The following is a 22,599-nucleotide window of genomic DNA, read 5'->3' on the forward strand; positions in this document are numbered from 1 at the left end:
GAAGAAAAAGATACCAGAATGTAGGGAAAGTTAGAAAAGCTCAGAACAAACAGGGAAAAGCAGTTCAACTTAAACGAAGAGGACTTAAATTCAGAACTCCTCGAAAAGAATAACAGCATCAAGTAAAGAGGATAATTAGGAGAAAGAAGAAGAGGGGCAGAAAGAAGTTCTCAATGGATATCTCATTTCCATAGTTTCATGACCTGTAGAGCCGTTTCTCCTCACTTAGAAGTCTTTCCCCAGTAGGTGCTGTCACTGGTTCCAAATACAATTAACTCTGCCCTTTTGCAGAAAATAATTTCTTGATACTCATCAGCTGTTACCACTTTTCTAGGGAGAAAGCAGAGAACACACAGTGGTTTGTTGCCTTTGTTCTTTGAAGCTAGCTCACACTTAACCATAGAAACAGTATGCAAGATGTGGTACCTGCACTACCCTGCCCTTGAAACTGTTTGGCTTCTTACGTTCTGACCATCTCCAAACCCACAATATTTGAAAACGCAGCTTTCCCTGAGGTCTGGCATTTTTCCATAAACTGCCATTATATCTCCTTTTATTTCTTACTATTTTGTTTAAACCCCTCAAACCTTTCATCATAATATGCTTCCAGTGGGTTTGGGTAGCTACTCTGAGAGCCTGAGTATAAATCAACACCGTTGTGATTCCTGAAGTTGCAAAGTGCTGTCACTCTTGAAACTTTGGGCTGCTTCTCTAGATCCCTGACAACATATAATGCACACAGAGACACACCACTTTCGAAGAAGACTGTTCAGGAGGCTAAGTTCTTAAAATCTTCAAAAGAGGTATAGCTGGTTGGCTGGGCACCACACTGTCAGATGACTGTCATTTTTTCCTTTTGGTCTGAATTCCCATTGTGATATCATCAGAGGTTCCACACTTCACAAGGAAAGCTTCTTATGACCTCATCAGGAAGCTCAGACCTTGCCAGACTGCCTGCTTTCATGGATAGACATAATAACCTTCAGGCTTGAATGTTAACACCTTGGTGGGAAAGGTGTCTCATGGAATGTTTTCTTATCCTTTGAACACTCTTCATTTCAGAAGCTTTGCTTCTGTTGCAACCAAACATGACACTTAGCGTGCTGAGCAGGAAGGACAAGGAAAGAGTAATTCACAGACTGTTATTACAGGCACCTCCAGGGGAATTTGTAAATGCCTTTGATGATCTCTGTCTGCTTACTCGTGATGAAAAACTTATGCACCATCAAGGTGAGTGTGCAGGCCACCAACACTGCCAAAAATATTCTGTACCACTCTGCATCGATGGAAATCCGGTACTCCTGTCTCACCACAATGTAATAGGTGACTACCGATTTTTTGACCATCAAAGCAAACTTTCTTTCAAATATGACCTGCTTCAAAATCAGCTGAAAGACATCCAAAGTCATGGTGTCATTCAGAATGAAGCAGAATACCTGAGAGTTGTTGTTCTGTGCACCTTAAAACTGTATGTGAATGACCACTATCCAAAAGGAAATTGCAACGTGCTGAGAAAAACTGTCAAAAGTAAGGAGTACTTGATAGCTTGCATTGAAGATCACAGTTATGAAACAGGAGAGTGCTGGAACGGACTTTGGAAATCTAAATGGATTTTCCAAGTTAACCCATTTCTAACCCAAGTAACAGGAAGAATATTTGTGCAAGCTCACTTCTTCAGGTGTGTCAACCTTCATATTGAAATATCCAAGGACCTGAAAGAAAGCTTGGAAATAGTTAACCAAGCTCAACTGGCTCTAAGTTTTGCAAGGCTTGTGGAAGAGCAAGAGAACAAATTTCAAGCTGCAGTCTTGGAAGAATTACAGGAGTTATCCAATGAAGCCCTGAGAAAAATTCTACGAAGGGATCTTCCAGTGACCCGTACTCTTATTGACTGGCAGAGGATACTCTCTGACTTGAATCTGGTGATGTATCCTAAATTAGGATATGTCATTTATTCAAGAAGTGTGTTGTGCAACTGGATAATATAAAGAATTGCTCCTGGTAACTATCTTGATTTGACTTGTTTGTGTTTCTGGGGAATGGTTATCTTCCTAAAATTGAGCAATCTTTAGAGATGCCTCTCGCTTAGCCAATGCAAATTTAAATGGGAAAAATGTAACAAGTAATTTTACTTGGGGAATATTTATGAACAAGGCAAGAAAGCGTAAAGTAACTGTGTTTCATGGTGGTGACCATCATAAAGACCAAGACATTTGTTAGAAACTAAAATAGTTCTATAGAATCTGGGATTCCAGAAATAATACAGAGGTGGCCAGGGTTAAGACTGTGTGTGTGTGTGTGTGTGTGTGTGTGTGTGTGTGTGTGTGTGTGTGGTGTGTGTGTGTGTGTGTGTGTGTGTGTGTGTGTGTGTGTGTGTGTGAGAGAGAGAGAGAGAGAGACTTTTGACTTTGTTTTGAACTGAAAAGGTATACAAATGACTATCACTCCACAAATGATATTTTACATAACTCAATTCAGTCCTGGACCATCCACGAGATGGTGAAGTTCAATAAATGACATTAGGTTTGGATTTTCCACAAAACCAACAGATATCAAAAATCTAGCTCAGATGAAGGACTATTAGTAATTTTGGCTCCTCTTCCACTCTACTTTCTTCCCCTCAAGAATTGGGGTTACTCAAAATCCCTGGCTTGTCTGATAACTAACATGATCTTCCAAGCCAATTAGAAAAGCCTGACTTCCCAAACTTTTACAGCTAAGCTCTTGTGAAGTCATCACTGTAAACACTTAGAACTACTTACTACATAACATGGCTTGTGCTAAATATTTTGCATAACATTTTTCATCACTAATCTGGTACTAGTATTATCTCCTTTGTACCTAAGAAAAACCTAAGTTCCCAAGATCTTTTCATATTCCAGACACATAGTTTCACAGTTCGTTTGTGCTGCTGTAACAAAATACCATATATTGAGTAACTTATAAATAACAGGAATTTATTGGTTGCAGTTATGGTGGCTGCAAAGTCCAAGACCAAGTTGCTAGCAGATTCAGTGCCTAGTAAAGGTGTGTTTCCTTATAGACAGGACTTTCTGACTGTGACCTTACATGGTAAAAGGGGCAAAGCTGCTCTGTAGAACTTCTTTTAATGGCACTAATATCATTCATGAGGGCTCCACTCTCATGGCCAATCACCTCCCAAAGTCCTCACCTCCTAATACCATCACCTCAGAGACTCAGTTTCAACATATAAATTTTGGGGGACACAAACAATCAGGCCGTACCACATAGCGACAAGTGTATCTGACTTAGTGCTCATGCTTCAGGGTACAACAGTTCCCCATGGAAGCCTATTTCATTATGAGTTATGGACTCTGATGTACATTGATTTTGCCCAGCATTCCACCTTAAAGGATATCCCAGAAGAAATGGAACTTGTGACAGCTGTTTTCTAGCCAGAGCAAATCACCTATACACTCACCCTACCGCTATTCCTAGCAATGTTACTGACCACTGGTATCTGCTCTTTCAATAAATTCCCAAATGTAAACCTCTTTAACACGATTACAGTATAGTAGTAGGTAGGCCTCATCCTCCAATTCTGATTTATCTAAGAAGCAATGTGTTTTGGATTTTGGTTTATGCAATTGAAAAACAGTTCTAATTCTACTTATTAACATTGGAGCATTCAGATCCCGTGCAAGAATTTCTAAACCTCAAACCTCCCCAGCTGCTGGTTCTTAGAGAGTCTCAGGAGAATAACCTGGGGTTTATCTTTAAAAATATACCTTACTGGGGCCCATCCTAGGATTCTGATTTAGTAGGCTGGGAAATCTGCATTTTAGCAAGTATCAGAGGTTACTCTGATGCAAAAGATTTCAGGGCCACATTTTAAGAAATGTTCCCTAATCTTAAAATAGCATGTCCCGTGCTTTCTGTTTACTTAATTAAAATCATTTCCCACAAAACCAAAGCCTAATGAAGGCCAATGCTACCACTTTACTGCATTTACTATGCACAGACCAAGGATGGGCCTTGCCATGTAAAAAAGTCAAAAACAAACTTTCTAAAGAAAAGCAGAGAAGAAAGTTGCTTTCATAGCACTAAAATACAGCCATCTGGTGAATCCTTAAGCAAAAATTTGAATTGATATTATGGTTATATGTGTAAGGGTTGATTTTCCAGATCATTGCAGATTAGGACCCAGTGGTTTGTGGGATAATTACGGAGGCATTTAACTCCTGCTTTAACATAGGGTTTTTTTTAAGTAATATTTGTTGATAATTCTGAACATAAAAGTCACACGTACAAATCGGGGAAAATGCTTAAAGCATAAAGCATTGTGGCCCATTTTCTTCTGTCTAATTTTATAGAACTGCTTTAAATATTAAGAATAGACAAAATATAAAAATGTGTATCTTGTTCTTTTTTATAACACATATATCATAAACATTGCCCCATGTCATTAAAAACTCCTTGAGCACATAATTTTAATTATTTACATAATATTCATACTGTAGATGTCCATAACAAGACAAATCACTTCTCTATTCATATATAATTTAAATTTTTAGCATTTTATCTCTGTTATTAATGATGCTATGATGAACATTTGTTTGTCCACGTCATAGGTTATTTTCCTTGAGATAAATTCCTTAAAACTGCATATTAAAAAGACATGAACATATTAATAGTTAATATATATTGCCAAATTGCTTTCCATAAAGATTTTGACAAATTTATCATCCCGTTAGTAGCATTAAGAGAGTATCTAGCTCAGCACAGTAATCCTGACCACATAATATCAAATTTTTTTGATAAGCAACAAGGAAATCTTAGACAATACAAAACAGGAAAAAAAAGTTATTTCATGAACTTACACTTCATTATGTCAAGAGTAGTCCCACAAAGATATTTAATTTGGTAGTTATTTTCCTTATATGGAAATTGGCAGGGCCAGGGAAATGCAGTTACTACCTGTTCCCTGTACCTCTCTCTCTCTCTCTCTCATTCTGTCCTCTCTTCCTCTCTTTTTCTCTGACCTCTCTCTCTCTTTCTCTTCTCTTTCTTTCTCACACATACACACACACACACTTAGACCTGCACTCAAAACACATACATACACACATGCCTACGCACATGCACACATAAAAAATATTTCAGATTGAGGAGTCACTGTGTTCTCTCCCTCAAATCCCACTCCCAACAGAAATATAAGCTCCATGAGAATGATGGTCTTGTTAATCTCAAGTACCTAATCCATTATTGTCTGTCATATGGTAAGTACTCAAATGAATGAATCAATGAACAAATGAATAACGATCACAAAGATAGGAAGCACAGTAGGTTTAACTGGCCTTAAGGTTTTGTAACCCACCAACACCCACTGTCCCTTAGGAGGCATGCATCCCACCGCAGATTCCCAGTGCTGATGTTGTTACCCCTGACTCCAAGGCTGTTCATTCCATTCAGAAACTGCCATTGGTCTTCTGCTGTGATGAAAACTTTTGCTTTTTTCTGACTCCAAGTAGTAGGAGATTTCTCCTCTATCAAGTTTAAGAAAATCAAGTTCTTCAAAAGTCATACATTTCTTTTCATTTTACATTGATTACATTTTACATGATTCTCTGTCAAAGATTTTCTATCCTTGGAGGCTGGTTCAGAGAGCTAAAGGAATGACCATACCATGTCCTACTCAAGCAGAGGTCCATGAGGAGACTTACATCTTTCAACACGCCTGCATGTTAGGGTGCGTCCCTGCTGCACTGGAACATGCCCTGGCTTCATGAGTGCCTTGAGATTAAAGCATGCTTCATCGTTTCCGCTTTGTTTGCACTTTTATCACATTATACAAGACCTAACTACTCCCTTCTACGTATCATGAATTTCTGGGAATAATCAACTAGAGCTCCTATTCAACTCTTTAGATGTTCAAAAGCTTATAAAGGCCCTCTCCATAGTAGATTAAATTTTAGTGAGTCAATATGAAAAGTGATTTCAGTTCACTGCCACTCAGCCAATTTTTGGCCATGTTATTGATTTATCTCACCTTCTTCTCAATCTTCCCATCATGACGTACCTTAGATTCTGGCCCCTCTACTTGGATAACTGAAGCAGCTCCCTAGGGTTTGCTACTATTCTTAGAAAATGGGTTACCAGTCTACATTTTCCTAAATTCTCATGAAATCTATCTTGACTCTACTTCAGTTGCTTGTCTCTCACTCCTGATGAGCAATCTATTTATTCTTTTCTATTAACATCTGTAGTCTTTTTTGTGATATGCTTTCAAATTTCTCTAGTTTATCTTCATCATTGCTTCACATAGCAAACGACTTTGTTCCTTCACCAAGAAGACACATTCTTTCAAAAGAGCTGCATTTAAAAATACGTTTATGCTCTTCTCCTTCCAAATAGTCACCAAAGAAGTATATGTTCCTTTCTAAGACTAACTTTTCCTCCTGTACATTGAATCCTAAATTCTTCATCTTTTCCCATCTAGGCTCTTTATCCATCAGGGCGTTTGTTTTGTTTTGTTTTGTTTTGTTTTGTTTTTGAGACAGTGTCTCACTCTGTTACCCAGGCTGGAGTACAGTGGCACAATCACAGCTCACTGCAACCTCCATCTCCCAGGCTCAAGAGATCCTCCTACCTCAGCCTCCCAAGCAGCTAGGACTACAGGCATGCACCGTCATACCTAGCTTTTTAAATATTTTGTAGAGATGGGGTTTCACCATGTTGTCCACGCTGGTCTCAAACTCCTGTGGGGTCAGTGGTAATACCCCCTTTATCATTTCTTAAGTAACATGGCCTAATTGACACAGCTGGTAAGTGGCAAAACTGGAATTCCAACTCAGGCCTGTCACACTTCAAAATTCATGCCCTCTACACCTTGCCATGCTGCCTTAACTCTACCCCCTGGCTGCTATTCCATCAGCGTAACTAACATCCATTCTCAAAAGTTTCAATAACAATTATTCATTCCAATTACCTTGTCTCAGTTATTACAGGAACTTGGTTTTGTCTTGAAAACCTTACTTCCTCAGTTGTGCCTGCATCTTAGTTTATCTTTTCTCTAATTTCTTTCATATCTCCTCATCCACTATTTCTTTCATATCTCCTCATCCACCCCTCAGCCAAACATAGGCTTCTTCCAACTTTAGTTCTTTGTCCTCTTGTTTTTTTAGCTTTATTTAGGTATAATTGAGATACAAAAATTGCACACATTTATGCATATATCTTGATGAATTTGGGCATATGCATACACCCATGATACCATCACAACCAAGGTACTAAGCATATCCGACACCTCAAAAAATTTCCTTATGTTCATTTGTGAGGTTTTTTTGTAAAAACATTTGACATGAGATCTATCTTAACATATTTTTAAAGCACACAATAAGGTATTGTTAACCATGTGTACTATGTTGTATAGCAGACATCTAGAACTTATTCCTCTTGCATAACAGAAACTTCATGCCCACTGAAGAACAATTTTCCATTTCCCCTATCCCCAGTTCCTGACAATGATTACACATTTCCAATACTGACTATCAGTCCAAGCCATACTATGTCAAAAATCAACATTCCCACATCCAAATCACTTATTTCTTTCCTGTCCCCCACCCCCACTTCAAACAAATTACTCTCTCTTATTTTCTGCTCTTGGAAGCACTATCTTACCATTAACTCAAGGTCAAGACTTTAAGCATTCTTAACTTGTTTTCCAAAGGGAACACACAAAGGGAATGTAAATTAGTCCATCCATTCTGGAAAGTAGTTTGGTGATTTCTCAAAGAACTTAAAACAGAAGTACCATTCAACCCCTCAATCCCATTATTGGGTATATACTCAAATGAATATAAATTGTTGTACCTTAAAGACACATGCACGCATATGTTCATTGCAGCACTATTCACAATAGCAAAGTCATAGAATCAACCTAAATGCCCATCAGCAGTAGATTGGATAAAGAAAATGTGGTGCATATACACCATATACAGCCATAAAAAAGAACAAGATTATGCAGCAACATGGATGGAGCTGGAGGTCATAATCCTAAACACACTAACCCAGGAATAGAAAACCAAATACTACATTTTCTCCCATATAAGTGGGATCTAAACATGGAGACAAAGAAGGGAACAACAGACACTGGGGCCTACTTGAGGGTAGAGGGTCAGAGGAGGGACAGGATTTAAAAATTACCTATCGAGTATTATGCTTATTACCAGAGTGATGAAATAATCTGTACACCAAACGCCTGTGACACACAATGGACATATGCAATCACCCATGATACCATCACAACCATTACACATGTAATAAACCTGCATGTGTACCCCTGAACCTACAGTCAAAGATTTTAAAAAGTAAAATAATAAAACAAAAAAACACAAAATAAAATAAAATCCAATAAGTCATTGGATTCCTTTGTTTCTATCCTTGAAATCATTTTCCATATTTATTCCCTTTGTCATTTATTAATTATCCATTTATTAAAATTCAATTCATCATTGGGTCTATTTCTATTTTGCAATTTTTTAAATTTATTCTCTTATCCCCTTAATAATCCTTGTTATTTTTCACTTATCAAGTTGTCTAACTGGTCTGTTTTCATTTCTTTTTCTCTTAATCTCCAACCTATTCTATGATGTTTTTCCAAATTAATCTTTATAAGCCTCAATTGCTTATTAACTGATATTCCTCACAATCCTGATCAAACACTTTTTACAAATATCTACTAAGCAGTGGGTACATTTCAAATTCCATAGCTTAGGAGTCTAATGTCCTCCATGATCTGAGGGTCCCTATCTTTTCCAGCATCTTTTTTTTTTTTGAGACGGAGTCTCGCTCTGTCGCCCAGGCTGGAGTGCTGTGGCGGGATCTCGGCTCACTGCAACGTCCGCCTCCCAGGTTCAAGCGATTCTCATGCCTCAGTCTCCCAAGTAGCTGAGATTACAAGCATGTGCCACCAGGACTGGTTATTTTTTCTATTTTTAGTAGAGATGGGGTTTCACCATGTTGGCCAGGCTGGTCTCGAACTCCTGACCTCAGGTGATCCACCTGCCTCGGCCTTGCAAAGTGCTGGGATTACAGGCGTGAGCCACCGCGCCTGGCCTCCAGCATCTTTTTTAAAAAGCCTGTTCTAGTGACCTCACCAGAGGTGCTCTAAATTCCCTAAAGGTGAACATACTTTATCTCTAATTCTGCCTTGGTACTTTTTCACCTTATTTTTTTTGTTTGTTTCTTTTTCAGAGATGGGAACTTGCTATGTTGCCCAGGCTGGTCTTGAACTCCTGGCCTCAAGGGATCCTCTTGCTCTGGTCTCCCAAGTTGCTAGGATTACAGGTGTGAGCCACCGCACTCGGCCTGTTCACCCTAATTTGAATATTAAATGTGTCTGCGTGTGTCCTGCTTCTGTTAATAAACTAAAGGAGGAATTTTTTTTTCATTCTTAGGTAATACAGTGGAAATCTATGAAACACTGTGTCAGACTACATAAGTTCAAGTCTTTATTCTACTAATTACTATCTTTGTAATTTTAGGCATAATTAAAACATATGATTTGTTTGATACTCAATTGTTCCATCTGTTAAATGGGGAGGATTTTTGCAACATTAAAATTAGATAGTGAGTTAATTTTACAGCACTTTGCAGCTGCAAATCTGCTGCACCTCGTATGGTGTTTACATATATTTCATGAGCAATAAATGATTGGTGAATGAATAAATGTCCAAAAGAAGAGAACTTCCATGAGTCTCACAGGTTGGCCAGAGCTGGACAGGCAATATTTCCCAACGATAAGAGAAAGCTTCTGAGAGCATCTTTCCCCAGTCCAGCCAAGCTCTCTACATTTCAGAAATTCCAACTTACAGATACCTCTGGGTTGGATGTACAGATTTGCAATTAAAAAGTGCTTCATGGTACCTGGCACATAATAGAATATATAATTTCCTCACTCTGTTATTTCCCTGACAATTCACTCCTGATGTCTTATTACATGCCAAGTGGACATGCCAAGTGAAATAGATTCTTTAAAAAGGTGCTGGGGGCAAGATTTGTCTTCCAAATTCAGTAAATCTGGATCCCACCAGGAAACAGATGGACAAATACAAATCTAATAATTCAAAGAAGGTATAATGAAAGAATTATCAAAAAAAAAAAAAAAGATGTGGAAACACATGGATTGGTAAAGTAACATGAAAGCAGTTCATATGTTTAGGCCCAGGTTAGGGAGTGGTCACTGTAGCCTGGAAGGAGGAGTCTATTTATTGGGTCACCATAAGAAGGGGTGTAAACTTCTGTGGAAGGACACTGACAGTCTAAAGACATTGCTCAGGGAAAAAGGTAACAGCATAAATGTTCTCCTCCTTTCCCCAGTCTCTGTCAGAGCTCTCTAGCTAACTCAATCAACAAACAGAGGACAGACAAGAGAGCCCATGAATATAGTCCATACACATCAGCCTCCGCAGGTTAACAATATGGTGGTGAAGGGAAGAAAGTAAGACTGGAGGAGCAAATAGGAGATATCAAACATCCATTCATCTGAATGCTATTTCTGACACCTTACAGAGCTTCATTTTGATAAGATGAGCATCTAGCATTCGCTGAAGATACTTTATCCTCTTGTTCATTTGGAAATGCCATTTGTTTAAGTAAATAAATATATTTTGTATCACTACATAAAAGATGTGTTTGGAAGGTTTTCAAGTAACTGTTCTGTATATTTTAGTCCATTTTAATTCCCCCGAAAAGGACAACCTCTTCTAGGTTATAAATGCAACAGCTTTCCTGAATTAATTTTGTTACACAAATATAATTCTTACCATACTGTTCTTATCTCCCTAGTCACTTTTCATTCTTATTTTAGAATATGTAAAATGCCCTTGCTTTGCAAACACAATGTTCAGACTCCAAACTCATGCAAATAAAGAAGAATTTATGGTGCGAATAGGATTTACTAATTGGACAGATTTATTTTTTTCATTCCCTGGGAATGTGATCTGTGACCCTAATAGCATGCAAATGTAGCCTCAATTGAGAGGCAGTTGCGGCACGAGAGAGTGAGTTAACTTATTGGTATGTAAGACTGCTTTCTTATCAAACCTGGGAAAACCACTTAGCTAGGCAGCCAACAGGCTGATCTCAACATTGTGATTTGCAAACACAGTGACAGTGAAGTATCATATAAGGCTTATTACTGAAGATACTGGAAAATTCCATATACATGATATGTTTTTTAGCAGGGATATTGGAACAATTTCTCAATGCTTCCTAATAAGTATTTTGCACATTCATCTCAGTATTTCATTTTATACCTCATTTTTGGATAAACAGTCTCCTTCTACAAAGAATTTTCCTTTTCTTTGGGAATTTCCTTATGACTAATTCCATTCTTGCCTTGAAAAATTCATGTTGCAGACTTCTGCTGATGAGCCATGTATAAGCTTGAAAACAGTTTGAAGGCTTTAATAGTTTTGTGTTTTGTTTTTTTCTTTTTTAACTAAAAGACGATAGCCACCATACAGTTTTATTTCTTCATTTATAGTTCGGGAAACTGAAACAAGCCCCAGATAATTTGAGTGCTTTTTTAAAACAATCATGCAACTTTAATTAATACTATAGTCCTGGTCCAGCATTATATTTACATTTTGTTCCATTTCCTGTATTATTACTAAGCCCATCAGGCAGATCTTAGGAGAAATACATGTGAGGGTTTAGACACAAAAGATATGGTTGAACCAACACCTAATTTCAGAGAGGATGCTTGGAAAGAGCTTCTCACATTTCCATCACTATGGGGCAGCTCACCTGTGCATTATGAAAGAGGTAGAATTGGATGTCAATTTTTTTCCCCTGTACCTTCTGATAATTGGAGGAACTCGCCCTAAGAAAGAAAGTTTCAACAGCTCCATTCTCATTTCTATTTCCAAGTTGCCAACAAGTGGGTGGTATTTAAAAAGAAAATAATCTACAACTTCTTAGTAAATCAAGGTAACTGTAATGCTGTCATAAGTTGTAACGAATCTTTGAAAAATATCTTCATATGGCTGATGAAGGGTAAAATTACTGAGGCCTTGAGTGGGAAGCTATAAAGAAGAGAAGAAATCTTACCCTTCTTTCTTCTAGCAGTATACACACACTTTGACACAAGAAACTGTTCAACCAGCAAATAGCAATCTTAATACAAAAATGGGTGAAGTATATAAAAATTTATAGAACAGAAAACCCAGAAGAACTAAGAAAAAAAAGCACATGAAATCGTCAAAGAAATGCAAATTAAAACTGCCATTAGTTTTATATCACACTTCTAAAAAAGGCAAAAATTAGAAGCCAGTTTAGGTAAATTCTGGTTAGTGGGTGTGTGTGTGTGTGTGTGTGTCTGTGTGTGTTTAGAACTCTCATACATTGCTAGTGGGAAGGTAGACAAGGGCTGCTGTCAGCAATGTGGCACTATTTAGTCAAATTAATCTCAGGCATGCCCTTTGACTTAGCAATTCCATTCCTGGGTCTATTTTTTTCCAGAATTCTCACATTACTCTGGAAGAAAACATGTACAAGGATGTTCACTGCAGTGGCAGGAAGTTAGTTGCAATTTGAATGAATGAAAAGGTAAAGGTGGCAGATACACACCAAGGAGTACCATGGACAGCTGGAAATAATGGAGTAGACGTACCCAGAGCAACATGAGTGGATCTTAAAAGCACACTGCTGGATAACAAAGAATAAGACACGGTGTGATTTATATCATGATAACAAATGCAAAAACTGAAGGGAGATGCTTACAAATTGCAATATACATTTTTCAAGAACACATGCTCTTTTTTAAAAAAATACACATTAAATGTATTAGAATGGTTGCCTGTGCAGAGAAAAGAAATGAACTATGGGGAATAAAAGAAAATAGGTGAATAAAAAGCTAAAACAAGGGAAATAAGAAAGCAAACCAAAAATAAACAACCAGAACCACAAAAGGAGGAAACTAAAGGGAATATAAACAGAAGTAAAAAATGGTTTTATTTATTCAGAAGTAGCATGAAGTTAAAGCTGCCAAAGCTAAACTGAAATACATCCCCACATTTTCCCTCTCCTCCGCTTGTGTCAGGGAGAGAGCACCACACTTCAACCCTACCTTATGTAACTGTGAGTGGTCTGTTGTAATCAGATGAGGCTGAGTGCTGGGCAAGGGTGTGCTTTGAGCAAAGTAAGAAATGCCACTCATCTGGCTGGGGTTGAATTTCTCAAGACAAACACAAACTGGGATTGGAAAAAAGAGTCTATCTCTGTTTTCACGTAGGAGGTGATTGGAAAAAGTGAGTTTGGCTTCATAGGCTGTCACTGTTATCAAAGGATTGTTTAGGAGAGATCAAAAGAGGCCAGGACCTGCAAGCAGTGTCAAATTCTAACTGGGAAATTGAAAAAGTTGTGTATTTCTTCTTACCAGATTGGTAGATTATGAAAACCTGACCATAAAGATATAGTATAACTTTACTGTGATTCACTCAAAATTCTAATAATTTTCTCTTCTATAAAACTGCTTCACGAAAGAGCACAGAAATTTCCTGCCTCGCCAGTTGCCCCCTCTAATCCTCAACTTTGTTCATGTCTATCTTATTGCCTGGTCTAGTCTCCTGGTGGTGAAGAAAATTAACAAAAAGAAGTTGCTGAACTATTCATTTTTTAAATTTTTACTTATTATAGTTCAATGAATATGTCAGAAAAGGCGAAACCACAAAGATAAAAATCCATTTCTCTTTAAACAGAGTGTTAAATTAGAAGGAATTTAGCTGTAAAATTATTAGTGATATTTTTCTGGGAAATGACAGTATAACAGAAAATGAGTTGACACTTCTCAAACAGGTACTGGAGATGGTTTGGTGCCCTTGACACACAATCACATGTATTCACAGGATGCCCTGGAGTTTCTGGCACAAAGGACAGACAGCCGAAAACTTAATATTGGACAGCCAATTTACATCTACCCCAAGATATGTGATTCTGTGAAATACAGCGCATTAGAAATGCACAGTTCATACTGTGGCACTAGAAAATACTATAGGCATCATGATAGCCAAACTCAAAATATATACAATTACATTTTAAGCATATAATTAAAATACAGCTAGTATGCACTGAAGCCAAAAGGTATTTGGAATGGCTACGTTGAGAAAATATGGAGTCAAGGCCCGGCGCGGTGGCTCACGCCTGTAATCCCAGCACTTTAGGAGGCCGAGGCGGGTGGATCACGAGGTCAGGAGATCGAGACCATCCTGGCTAACATGGTGAAACCCCGTCTCTACTAAAAATACAAAAAATTAGCCAGGCGTGTTGGCGGGCGCCTGTAGTCCCAGCTACTCCGGAGGCTGAGACAGGAGAATGGCGTGAACCCGAGAGGCGGAGCTTGCAGTGAGCCGAGATCACACCACTGCACTCCAGCCTGGGGGACAGAGCAAGACTCTGTCTCAAAAAAAAAAAAAAAGAAAATATGGAGTCAGTAGAATAGAACAGTCCCTCCTGATCCTTCTGTCATTGCTGTCTATCTACATCCAGAGTTAGAAATCTAGCTGTGCTGTCCGTCAAATTAAACTGTTTTCTTTTTCTGCATGCCCACTCTATGAGCTTTCTCCTGGGAAAGCGACCATGTAGAAACTTCAAATGATGCCAACAGTAAACTCTTCCCAAAAGTCTACAGAATGTGAAAATATCTGAATCAAGTACAGTTCGTCTACCGTTGGAGGAGCAAAGCATAAACTTTAACCCATACTGTGTTACAGTACTGGACTTATCACAAAGAATTTTACTTCCCATCAATTCATTCTACAAGTTATTGTCCTGAAAACACCCCTGTAAAAGGAACTATAGACTGAAAAACAATATGAGCAATGATCTCGGCTCTCCAGCAGCTGAAGATCTTTTTGATTTTTTTATTTTTTTTTTTGAGACAGAGTCTTGCTATGGACCTTTTAAAGAGCGATAGTTATCATAACTTCAGGCATTATCTTTATGTTTCCTGCAATTCAGAGATAATAATTTTAACAGAGAGCAATAGTAAGAAATTAGTACCTTTGCTTTTTGTTCCTACAGATTCAATCAATACAAAGAATAAAAAAAGCAATATTCTCCTTCATGGTAAGCAGGGTCTAGAATCCCTTGTCCTAGAATTAACAGCTTTTTCTGATTCAGGTCCAGAGGAAGCGAATTAAGTTGGCTCATCTGAAGAGTGGCGGGAGATAGTGAGTTCTGTGTTTGGAAGGTGGCGATAAATGAAGCTAATCAAAGTCCAGCAGAGAAATCCATATTGTTCCTACCACATGCCAGGAAGTGTCAGGAACATTAATAGGGCAGCTTATGAAGCCAGGGGGGAGAATTTCTCCCAAATCCAAGTGTGTGATTGAAATTGGACATTCTACTTTTCTTGTATTCAAATGTCATGCATCCGTTCATATCCATTTCATGAAAATAAACAAAGGTCTGGTTTACAAGTTATCTGGCTCTTAAAAAACGCTTCCACTTATTCTATGAATGCCCAGACAGATTATTTTCCATATTTCAGTCTTATAAAAAGCGAGAATATTTCCTCATTCAGTTAATAGCTACTGAGCCCAATCTTTATGCCAGACTCTAGGAGCACAAAAGGAAATTGCACACTCTTCTTGTTCCTGGTAGGTCCCAGCTGAGTGGAGGATACTGGCATGTAAAGGACTAATTAGGCAAAAACTTCACACTGTGGGAGACCAAAGGAGAGCAAAAAACTCTTCCTCAGGAAGTTAGAGAAGGCTCATATAGTGAATGCTTCCACCACCCCCACCCTCCCTGGAGGACTGAAGCACTCGTCCTCCAGCTGCCTCATCAAGATAAGGCTCCTTCCCAGGGGCAGACCACATGGGAAATCCTACCCCTTTGCCCCAGTTCAAGACAACTTTGCAGCATCATCCCAGCTTCCAAGCTCCCAGGAGGACTGACTAAGGCCTTTGTTATGACTCTGCATCAGCAGTTCCCCGTCCCCCTTCCAACCTAGAAGTAGGCAAATTTTTTCTGAAAGGGCTACAGAGTAAAATGTTTTAGGCTTTGCAGGCTGCATAAGGTCAATTTCTGTCAGATAGTCTATTTTATTTTTTGCAATCCATTGAAAATGTAAAAACCATTCTTACTTATCTCAGGGCCAAATACAATCAGGCCATGAACCAGATTTGGTTTGTGGAATTTTGCTCCACCCTAAACAGCTTTTCTCACCTGCTCTCCACAGCTGTTAATCCCAAAAGCACCTCCCAGTAAACATCCAGCAAGCTAATCCCTGTCTCGATTCTATTTCCCGGGGAGCCTGAGGGTTACAGTTTGACAAAGGAAGTACTTAGGACCCAAAGGTTTCACCAGGGTGGTGACATTGAACTTTACCTATGCCCTGTGGTTCTGAAAAGTAGCTTTCCAGAATTCCTCACCCTTTTTGTGTTCTGGGAAAGGGTTTACTGCAAAGAACCCCCTTCCCAGGTGACACGTGAGACTCAAAATTCACTCTTTTTCCTAACTCACATAAGACTCAGAAATGTTTCTGTATAACAAAGCCAGACCCTGAAAAACTGTCTTTGTTTCATAAATAATTAGCTGAAATGTTTATCCTCCCAAAACTAGCTTGACACAGAGATAAACATTTCTTGTTCATCTTGTCACAGGCATTTGAACCAGAGCAACTTGAACAGGGGCTGGATAAAATAAGGCTGAGACCTACTGAAGCAGGACATTTCTCTGACCCCTCTGTGGAACTCGCAACAGGGGTGCCCCGTGTACTCAGCCCACAGCTCTCAGCTCCTCATAGGAGGGAGTGAGCAAGCCAACAAGGCGGGAACTGGAATACACGAGTGCTAGAATCAGCTGGCTACTTCACTCACTCAGACCCGCTGCCTTCCACCCCTCGTGGGAGAGGGCACACAGGTAAGCGGGTGCAGGAGCCAGGGTGAGTGCTACTGGGTGCTGGCAAGAGCAAACTCTGTGCATGCTCAGCGGCAGCACTGCGGGGGTGCCCACGACCCTTGAAGCCCCACGGGGAGTGTTACAGTGCTCTTTTCGCTCTGCCCTCCGTGGACAGCTTAAGCCTTAACAGCTCAGTGTACCCTCTGCCTTTTCATGTGAGGCAGCTGCCTTCTGCCAACAAAGGCAAAGGGTCAGTGTGACAGCCTTTTTGCGTCCGCACTCACAGCTCCCAAGCTCTTGTCCCGTGTCCAGGAGAAATGAGATCACATGAACAAATTGAAGGATGGTAAACGTGGGGGATATTATTGTGGATGAAAGTGGCTCTCAATGGGAAGGAGAGCTGAAAAGGGGATAAAGTGAGAAGGTAATCTTCCCCTGAAGTTCAGCTATCTCCTGCCGGATTCCTCTCTGAAGTTACCAGAGAAGCTGTCAATCCGTCCCTCCGAAGTCAAGCCACTTCTCTCCAACATCCAGCCACAGTAGCCAACGTCTAGCTGCTTCTCCTCTCTCTGCCAGCTGGGTTTGGGGTTTTTATAGGCACAGAATGGGGCAGGGTGGGTCTATGGGTTGTGTTGGAAAAGGCAATATTCAAGCAGGAAAACAGTGATGTAAATTCCCACTTTGGGCTGCAGTCTCCGGCTTTTTGGCTTGAGGGTGGGGCCCTTGCCAGGGACCTGCCCTCTTCTGCCCAGAATTTCTTTGCCGCCTGTCCCTATCACTACTGGGCTGCATTCCCAGGAGATTAGACATTCTAAGTCACACGATGAGATAGGAGGTTGGCATAAAATACAGGTCATGAAGCCCTTGCTGATAAAACGGGTTGCAGAAAAGAAGCCAGCCAAAACCCACCAAAAGCAATTTGGTAACACGAGTGACCTCTGGTTGTCCTCACTGCTCATTATAATGCATTAGCGTGCAGAAAGACACTCCCACCAGTGCCATGACAGTTTACAAATGCCATGGCAACGTCAGGAAATTATCCTATATGGTCTAAAAAGGGGAGGAACCTTCAGTTTCGGGTATTGCCCACCCCTTTCCTGGAAAGCTCATGAATAATCCACCCCTTGTTTAGCATATAATCAAGAAATGACTATAAGTATCCTTATTTGAGCAGCCCGTGCTGCTGCTTTGCCTATGGAATGGTCATTCTTTTATTCCTATACTTTCTTAATAAATCTGCTTTCACTCTACTCTATGGACTGGCTCTGAATTCTTTCTTGCATGAGATCTAAGAACCCTGTCTTGGAGTCTGGATTGGAACCCCTTTCTAGTAACAATCTGACAGACTGAGTCTCCCCCTGATTACAAAAAAAAAAAAAAAAAATCCTAACTGTGAAGTCATCCCACATATAGCTTAGACAAGCTCTTTGTTATAAAACCCAAGGCAAAACCACCCTGCTGACAAGCTCTGATCCTCAGATCTGGGGTGCTCTTGCTATTGCAAAATTCCAAATAAAATCACTCTCCCTACATGTTCTGGGTTTTAGTTTTTGCCTTTGCCTTTGACAGTGAGAAGATGGCTGCAGGCAGAAGAAACATAAGGTTCAAAGCACCAAAGTACAAAAGGATCTGATATTGTCACAGACTGAGAGATTTGATGTGGAGGGAGTGTGGAGCTCTGGTGGGGGCCAGAGTGCAAGGCTGGGGTAGTAAGTTAGAACAGGCTGAAGGGCCTTGCATTCAACCCCTAATGTGGTCATGTTCCTGAGGACCTTGGTGCAGTCCCCTCTTGGAGATAAAGAGGCTTGGCCACCATCCAGGCAAAAATAACTCCTTCGATGAAGAAAAAGACAGACTTTAAAAGTTATCACCAAGAAAACATGGTCCCCTAAGATAGAGGACTTCAACTGACAAATCCCTAAAATTTTGGAAGAATTTTAGAAAAATAGGTATCTTCTTGTACATTTTTAAGTCGATGTTTAAGATTTATCTTTTAAAAAGTGAAGAGTAACGTAATTTCAGACATATTGTAAATATCAACATTTTCAAATAAAATCTTTTTATCAGATTTTTTAAGTATGCAGCAGAATCTAAATACACTAGATTTATTCATATTTTTTTTAAAAAGACAAACACTTCCCTAATTTTATGTAGTTTCTTTCTCTTTTTGAACTTTCTATGCCATTTCACCAATACATTTTATACTAATTTAATACATTTTTATGCTGAAAAGTCTTTCACTGATTATTCTGTCATACATGTTTGCTACAAAAACACGTATATGATTTTTCCTGTGCCCATGAGTCTAAAAGATTTAAAAATTTTCTCTTCTACAAACAACTATTCAAAATAACATAAAGATATTAACAAATTTAATGTAATTTTAAAGATAAAAATTTGAACTTACTGAAAACACAATTCATACTGACATGGATCAAGCTCATTTATTTTGGATTAGTTTATATATCTATCAATGAATATTAGTTATTACTAGAAAGACAGAGTGTTCAGCATCCAGTCTATTTTTATTTTTACTTCATAGATATGAGCAATGAGCAACCTTGATCAGAAAAAAAGTGAATGGGAAAGAGTTTTCTTATGAAATGTCACTCAGTTCTTTAAATTCTTCTGAATTTTATACCAAAAAATTCACAGTAGTCTATCATCAAACATTATTTTTAATAATATGTCAATGGACACTTTGTTAGCCAGCCCTTCTGTTATATTGAAAGCAAACAATAATAAACCAAAATATTTGAAAATGGACTTGTTATTCTATTATTAGAGCCACTGACATCCTCAATTTCTGAAAGGAAGAGCGCTAAGAGCACAAAGTCTTTACCATGACTCAATGACCAGCCTGTACCAGTGGCCTTTTCACTGAAAGGGGTTGTGTTTAATTCAATACATTTAGGCAGGGAGGGAGAAATTAAAATATTCAACTCAATGCATCTTTGAAACCTGTCAACATCGAGGAACAAAATGCAGTGTTATACTCATTTAATTAGTCGGAAATATCCACCATATAACCTAATTAAGCAAGCCAACCCACATTTAATAATGTCAGCCATCAGCCACTCTTAAAAAAAAAATCAGACTTCAAGTTTTAACTTCCAGTAAAGGGATAATACACATATTTTCAGAAATATAAAATTCACTGTGAAATAAATTAGAAGTCATATCTTGTAACATAAGTTACTAAAAGCAAACAAGACTATAATTTTTCATATCTACATAATGTAACTTATCATTTTCTAATAAATTGACATGATCAAATGCCATTTTTATTTCTTAATTTGCAAGACTAAATTATGAGTTATTTATTTATTTATTTATTTATTTTTAGTAAACATTTAAAAATTTTATTTAGAGACAAGTCTACCATATCACTGTAAGTTTATGCTACTGCTTGAAATGAACAAATGTAGCCCCATAAGGAAGAAAAGTTTAGAGATGCCGTATGTTTAAAGACATGGTAGTCAGACTTCTTTGTAATCATATTTCTATGATAAATGCATAGTATAATTTTTGAAGGTATAAAGATGATTTCTAAGGATTTATATTCTAGTTAATACCTACAACTCTAAACATTACTTAATACCTCATTTAAGCTGATTTCTTTTTCTCTAGTCACTTTGCAAATGGAAATGTATGAATGGAAATTCGTGGCTCTACCCTCAAGATTCTCAAATTAAAATACAGCTACCATATACATGGCCAGATCAAATGCTTAGCGATGTTTGAAAGTGTTCACAAAAGAACTATGAGCACATAAATTGTATGATATTCTATGACACAGCAAGTGTGATAAAGTTAGTACAAAGTATTTAAAGATATGTCAGTCAACTCTTTTTATATAGAAAAACAAAATCTTTTACATACTGAATGGAAATTTTGTAGAACAGAAGTTTTTTAAAATTCATATTAAACATTGCTTAACTAGTAAATCCTGTCAGTGTAGAAATAATTTTTTTGTAATTCTCAAAGAAGAAAATAGTATACGCTTTAATTCATGGTTACATAGTTGGCTGGAAAAATGACAGTTTGACCTCGAAGCTTTCCTTCCCACCAATCAAAATGTGAATCTGTTTTTGATATAACTGTGATTCTGTCTCCAGCTTGGAAATTCAAATCCCCAGGCTGCTGTCCTTCAAATGCATACAGCGCTGTCACTTCTATGGGTTGATTCAAATTGCCTGTCTCGTGATAGCTGGAAAGTCCAGGATAGAGCTTATATTCATTTCTGTTACTTTGAGAGCCAGAGTTCAGCTGGACTGGTGAAGATGACTGCTGTGGTCTTGATAATGGCTTTGGAGGTAATTCTTTAGCAGAAGACTTCCTCTGCTCCTTTGCTGCTTTTCTTGCATTAATTCGCTGTCCTTCATTTTCATACTTTTCAGTAAAGGAATCAAGAATTTCATAAAGATCTTCGGCTTCAGCAGGCTGCGGTGTATCTCCAAATAAAATGTCATAAGCTCGGATATCTTGACAATAAAATTTTCTATTAGTTTCCTTCCTTTCAATCAAACAGCTCCCTTCTAAAGACACGCCTGCAAAGAGTCCCCTCGACTTGCAGTACGTGAAGACGGCAGCGGAGCTTCTCAGGGCCACGTTTCCTTCCAAGTTCCTTCCCAAGGGCCCAAACGCCACAGTCAAGTTCCCTCCGAGGGTTAGATTTCCGCCTTTTGCAAAAGCTTCTACAGCACGGTCATAATTCAGAATTATCACCAAGTCTGATACCTCAGTTCCTATTTCAAATCCCCCACCAAGGCCAGCTATCCCAATGGCTGAGGGTGCAGACCATTTTCCATCTGGAAGGCGCGCCACTACAATCCCGCTGCCTCCTCTGGCAGTCACCAGGAACCCGGCTTTGATCACAGACAGAATTGCAAGGCCTTTAGCCTTCGCAATTACGTGAGTTCTTAGAATCCTAACATTAGAGGAGGCCAAACACACCACTGGGAAGGTTTCCAGATCTAGATGTCTTGTTTAAATGTTTTATAGATGCAACTGTTTCGAGTTATTTATAAAGTAAGGAGTCTGATATATATATATATATATATATATATATGAACTGTGTATAAAGTGTAGTTAACAGATCTCTAACCGAAATTTTCTATGTATTTTATTTTAAACAGTATATGTACTACTAAAAATTACTTAATCCAAGCAGTTAGTTTCAATTATATTTTCCTAGTAGGAAGTAGAAAATATTAAATATTTTAGAGATGAAACAAGATTAGGCTGACAGAAATCAGAATAATTATTTTATGAAATGATTTGAGAAAATAAGTTTAACTACTTTAGCATATGATAAACTCCAATCTGAAAAAAAAAGTCATGTGACAGTTTTTATCTAGTATCTTAAGGAATTTAACAGTCCCAGAATACTTTTCAGTTACATGTAAAACAATCAACAGCCTAATTTGTAGTCATTTGCCTCCTCACTTCAAGCTAGCAATAGCTTGAAGCTGACTGTGTCAAGCAAGCATATCAATGCCATTTTTCCAATAGCCTGTGCTCACTTTACGTCTCTGTGACACATTTTGGTAATTCATGCAATATTTCAAATTTTGCATTATTATCACATCTTTTGTGATGATATGTGATTTTTTTGTTGTTGTTTTTGAGAGACTCTCACTGTGTCTCTCAGGCTGGAGTGCAGTGGTGCGATCTCAGCTCACCGCAACCTCCATCTCCTGGGTTCAAGAAACTCTTCCGCCTCTGCCT

The 22,599-nt window shown here is 38.5% G+C and overlaps 3 protein-coding genes across 5 annotated transcripts in view; 1 reads left to right on the forward strand and 2 right to left on the reverse strand.

Annotated features, from left to right (window-relative positions):
- PLCZ1 (phospholipase C zeta 1) overlaps positions 1–847 on the reverse strand; it is a 53,201-nt gene extending 52,354 nt beyond the window's left edge. For 2 of the 3 annotated variants that reach the window (XM_058442743.1, XM_058442742.1), the window contains exons 1-2: positions 751–847; positions 180–330 (exon numbers count right to left, since the gene is read on the reverse strand). In XM_058442743.1, the coding sequence (XP_058298726.1) occupies positions 180–192 (13 nt within the window). In that variant the 5' untranslated portion in view covers positions 193–330; positions 751–847. The remainder of the gene's footprint in view (positions 1–179; positions 331–750) is intronic. The other variant, XM_058442744.1, reaches the window with a different exon arrangement.
- Positions 848–936: 89 nt separating this feature from the next.
- Positions 937–2,008, forward strand: CAPZA3 (capping actin protein of muscle Z-line subunit alpha 3). The gene has a single exon (XM_032159032.2). It carries the CDS (start codon positions 1,089–1,091, stop codon positions 1,986–1,988), a length of 900 nt encoding a protein of 299 aa, XP_032014923.1. The 5' UTR covers positions 937–1,088; the 3' UTR covers positions 1,989–2,008.
- Positions 2,009–20,705: 18,697 nt separating this feature from the next.
- Positions 20,706–22,599, reverse strand: part of LOC116472201 (SH3 domain-containing YSC84-like protein 1) — a 39,690-nt gene continuing 37,796 nt past the window's right edge. The window contains exons 2-3 of the mRNA XM_058442781.1: positions 21,120–21,799; positions 20,706–21,065 (exon numbers count right to left, since the gene is read on the reverse strand). Of these exons, the coding sequence (XP_058298764.1) occupies positions 20,875–21,065; positions 21,120–21,799 (871 nt within the window). The 3' untranslated portion in view covers positions 20,706–20,874. The remainder of the gene's footprint in view (positions 21,066–21,119; positions 21,800–22,599) is intronic.

Source organism: Hylobates moloch, unplaced genomic scaffold (assembly GCF_009828535.3).
Source record: "Hylobates moloch isolate HMO894 unplaced genomic scaffold, HMol_V3 SCAFFOLD_8, whole genome shotgun sequence".
NCBI classification, from domain to species: Eukaryota; Metazoa; Chordata; class Mammalia; order Primates; family Hylobatidae; genus Hylobates; species Hylobates moloch.

Coding starts and splice junctions, on each gene's coding strand:
- CAPZA3 (XM_032159032.2), top strand. CDS start 1,089: ATGACACTTAGCGTGCTGAGCAGGAAGGACAAGGAAAGAGTAATTCAC.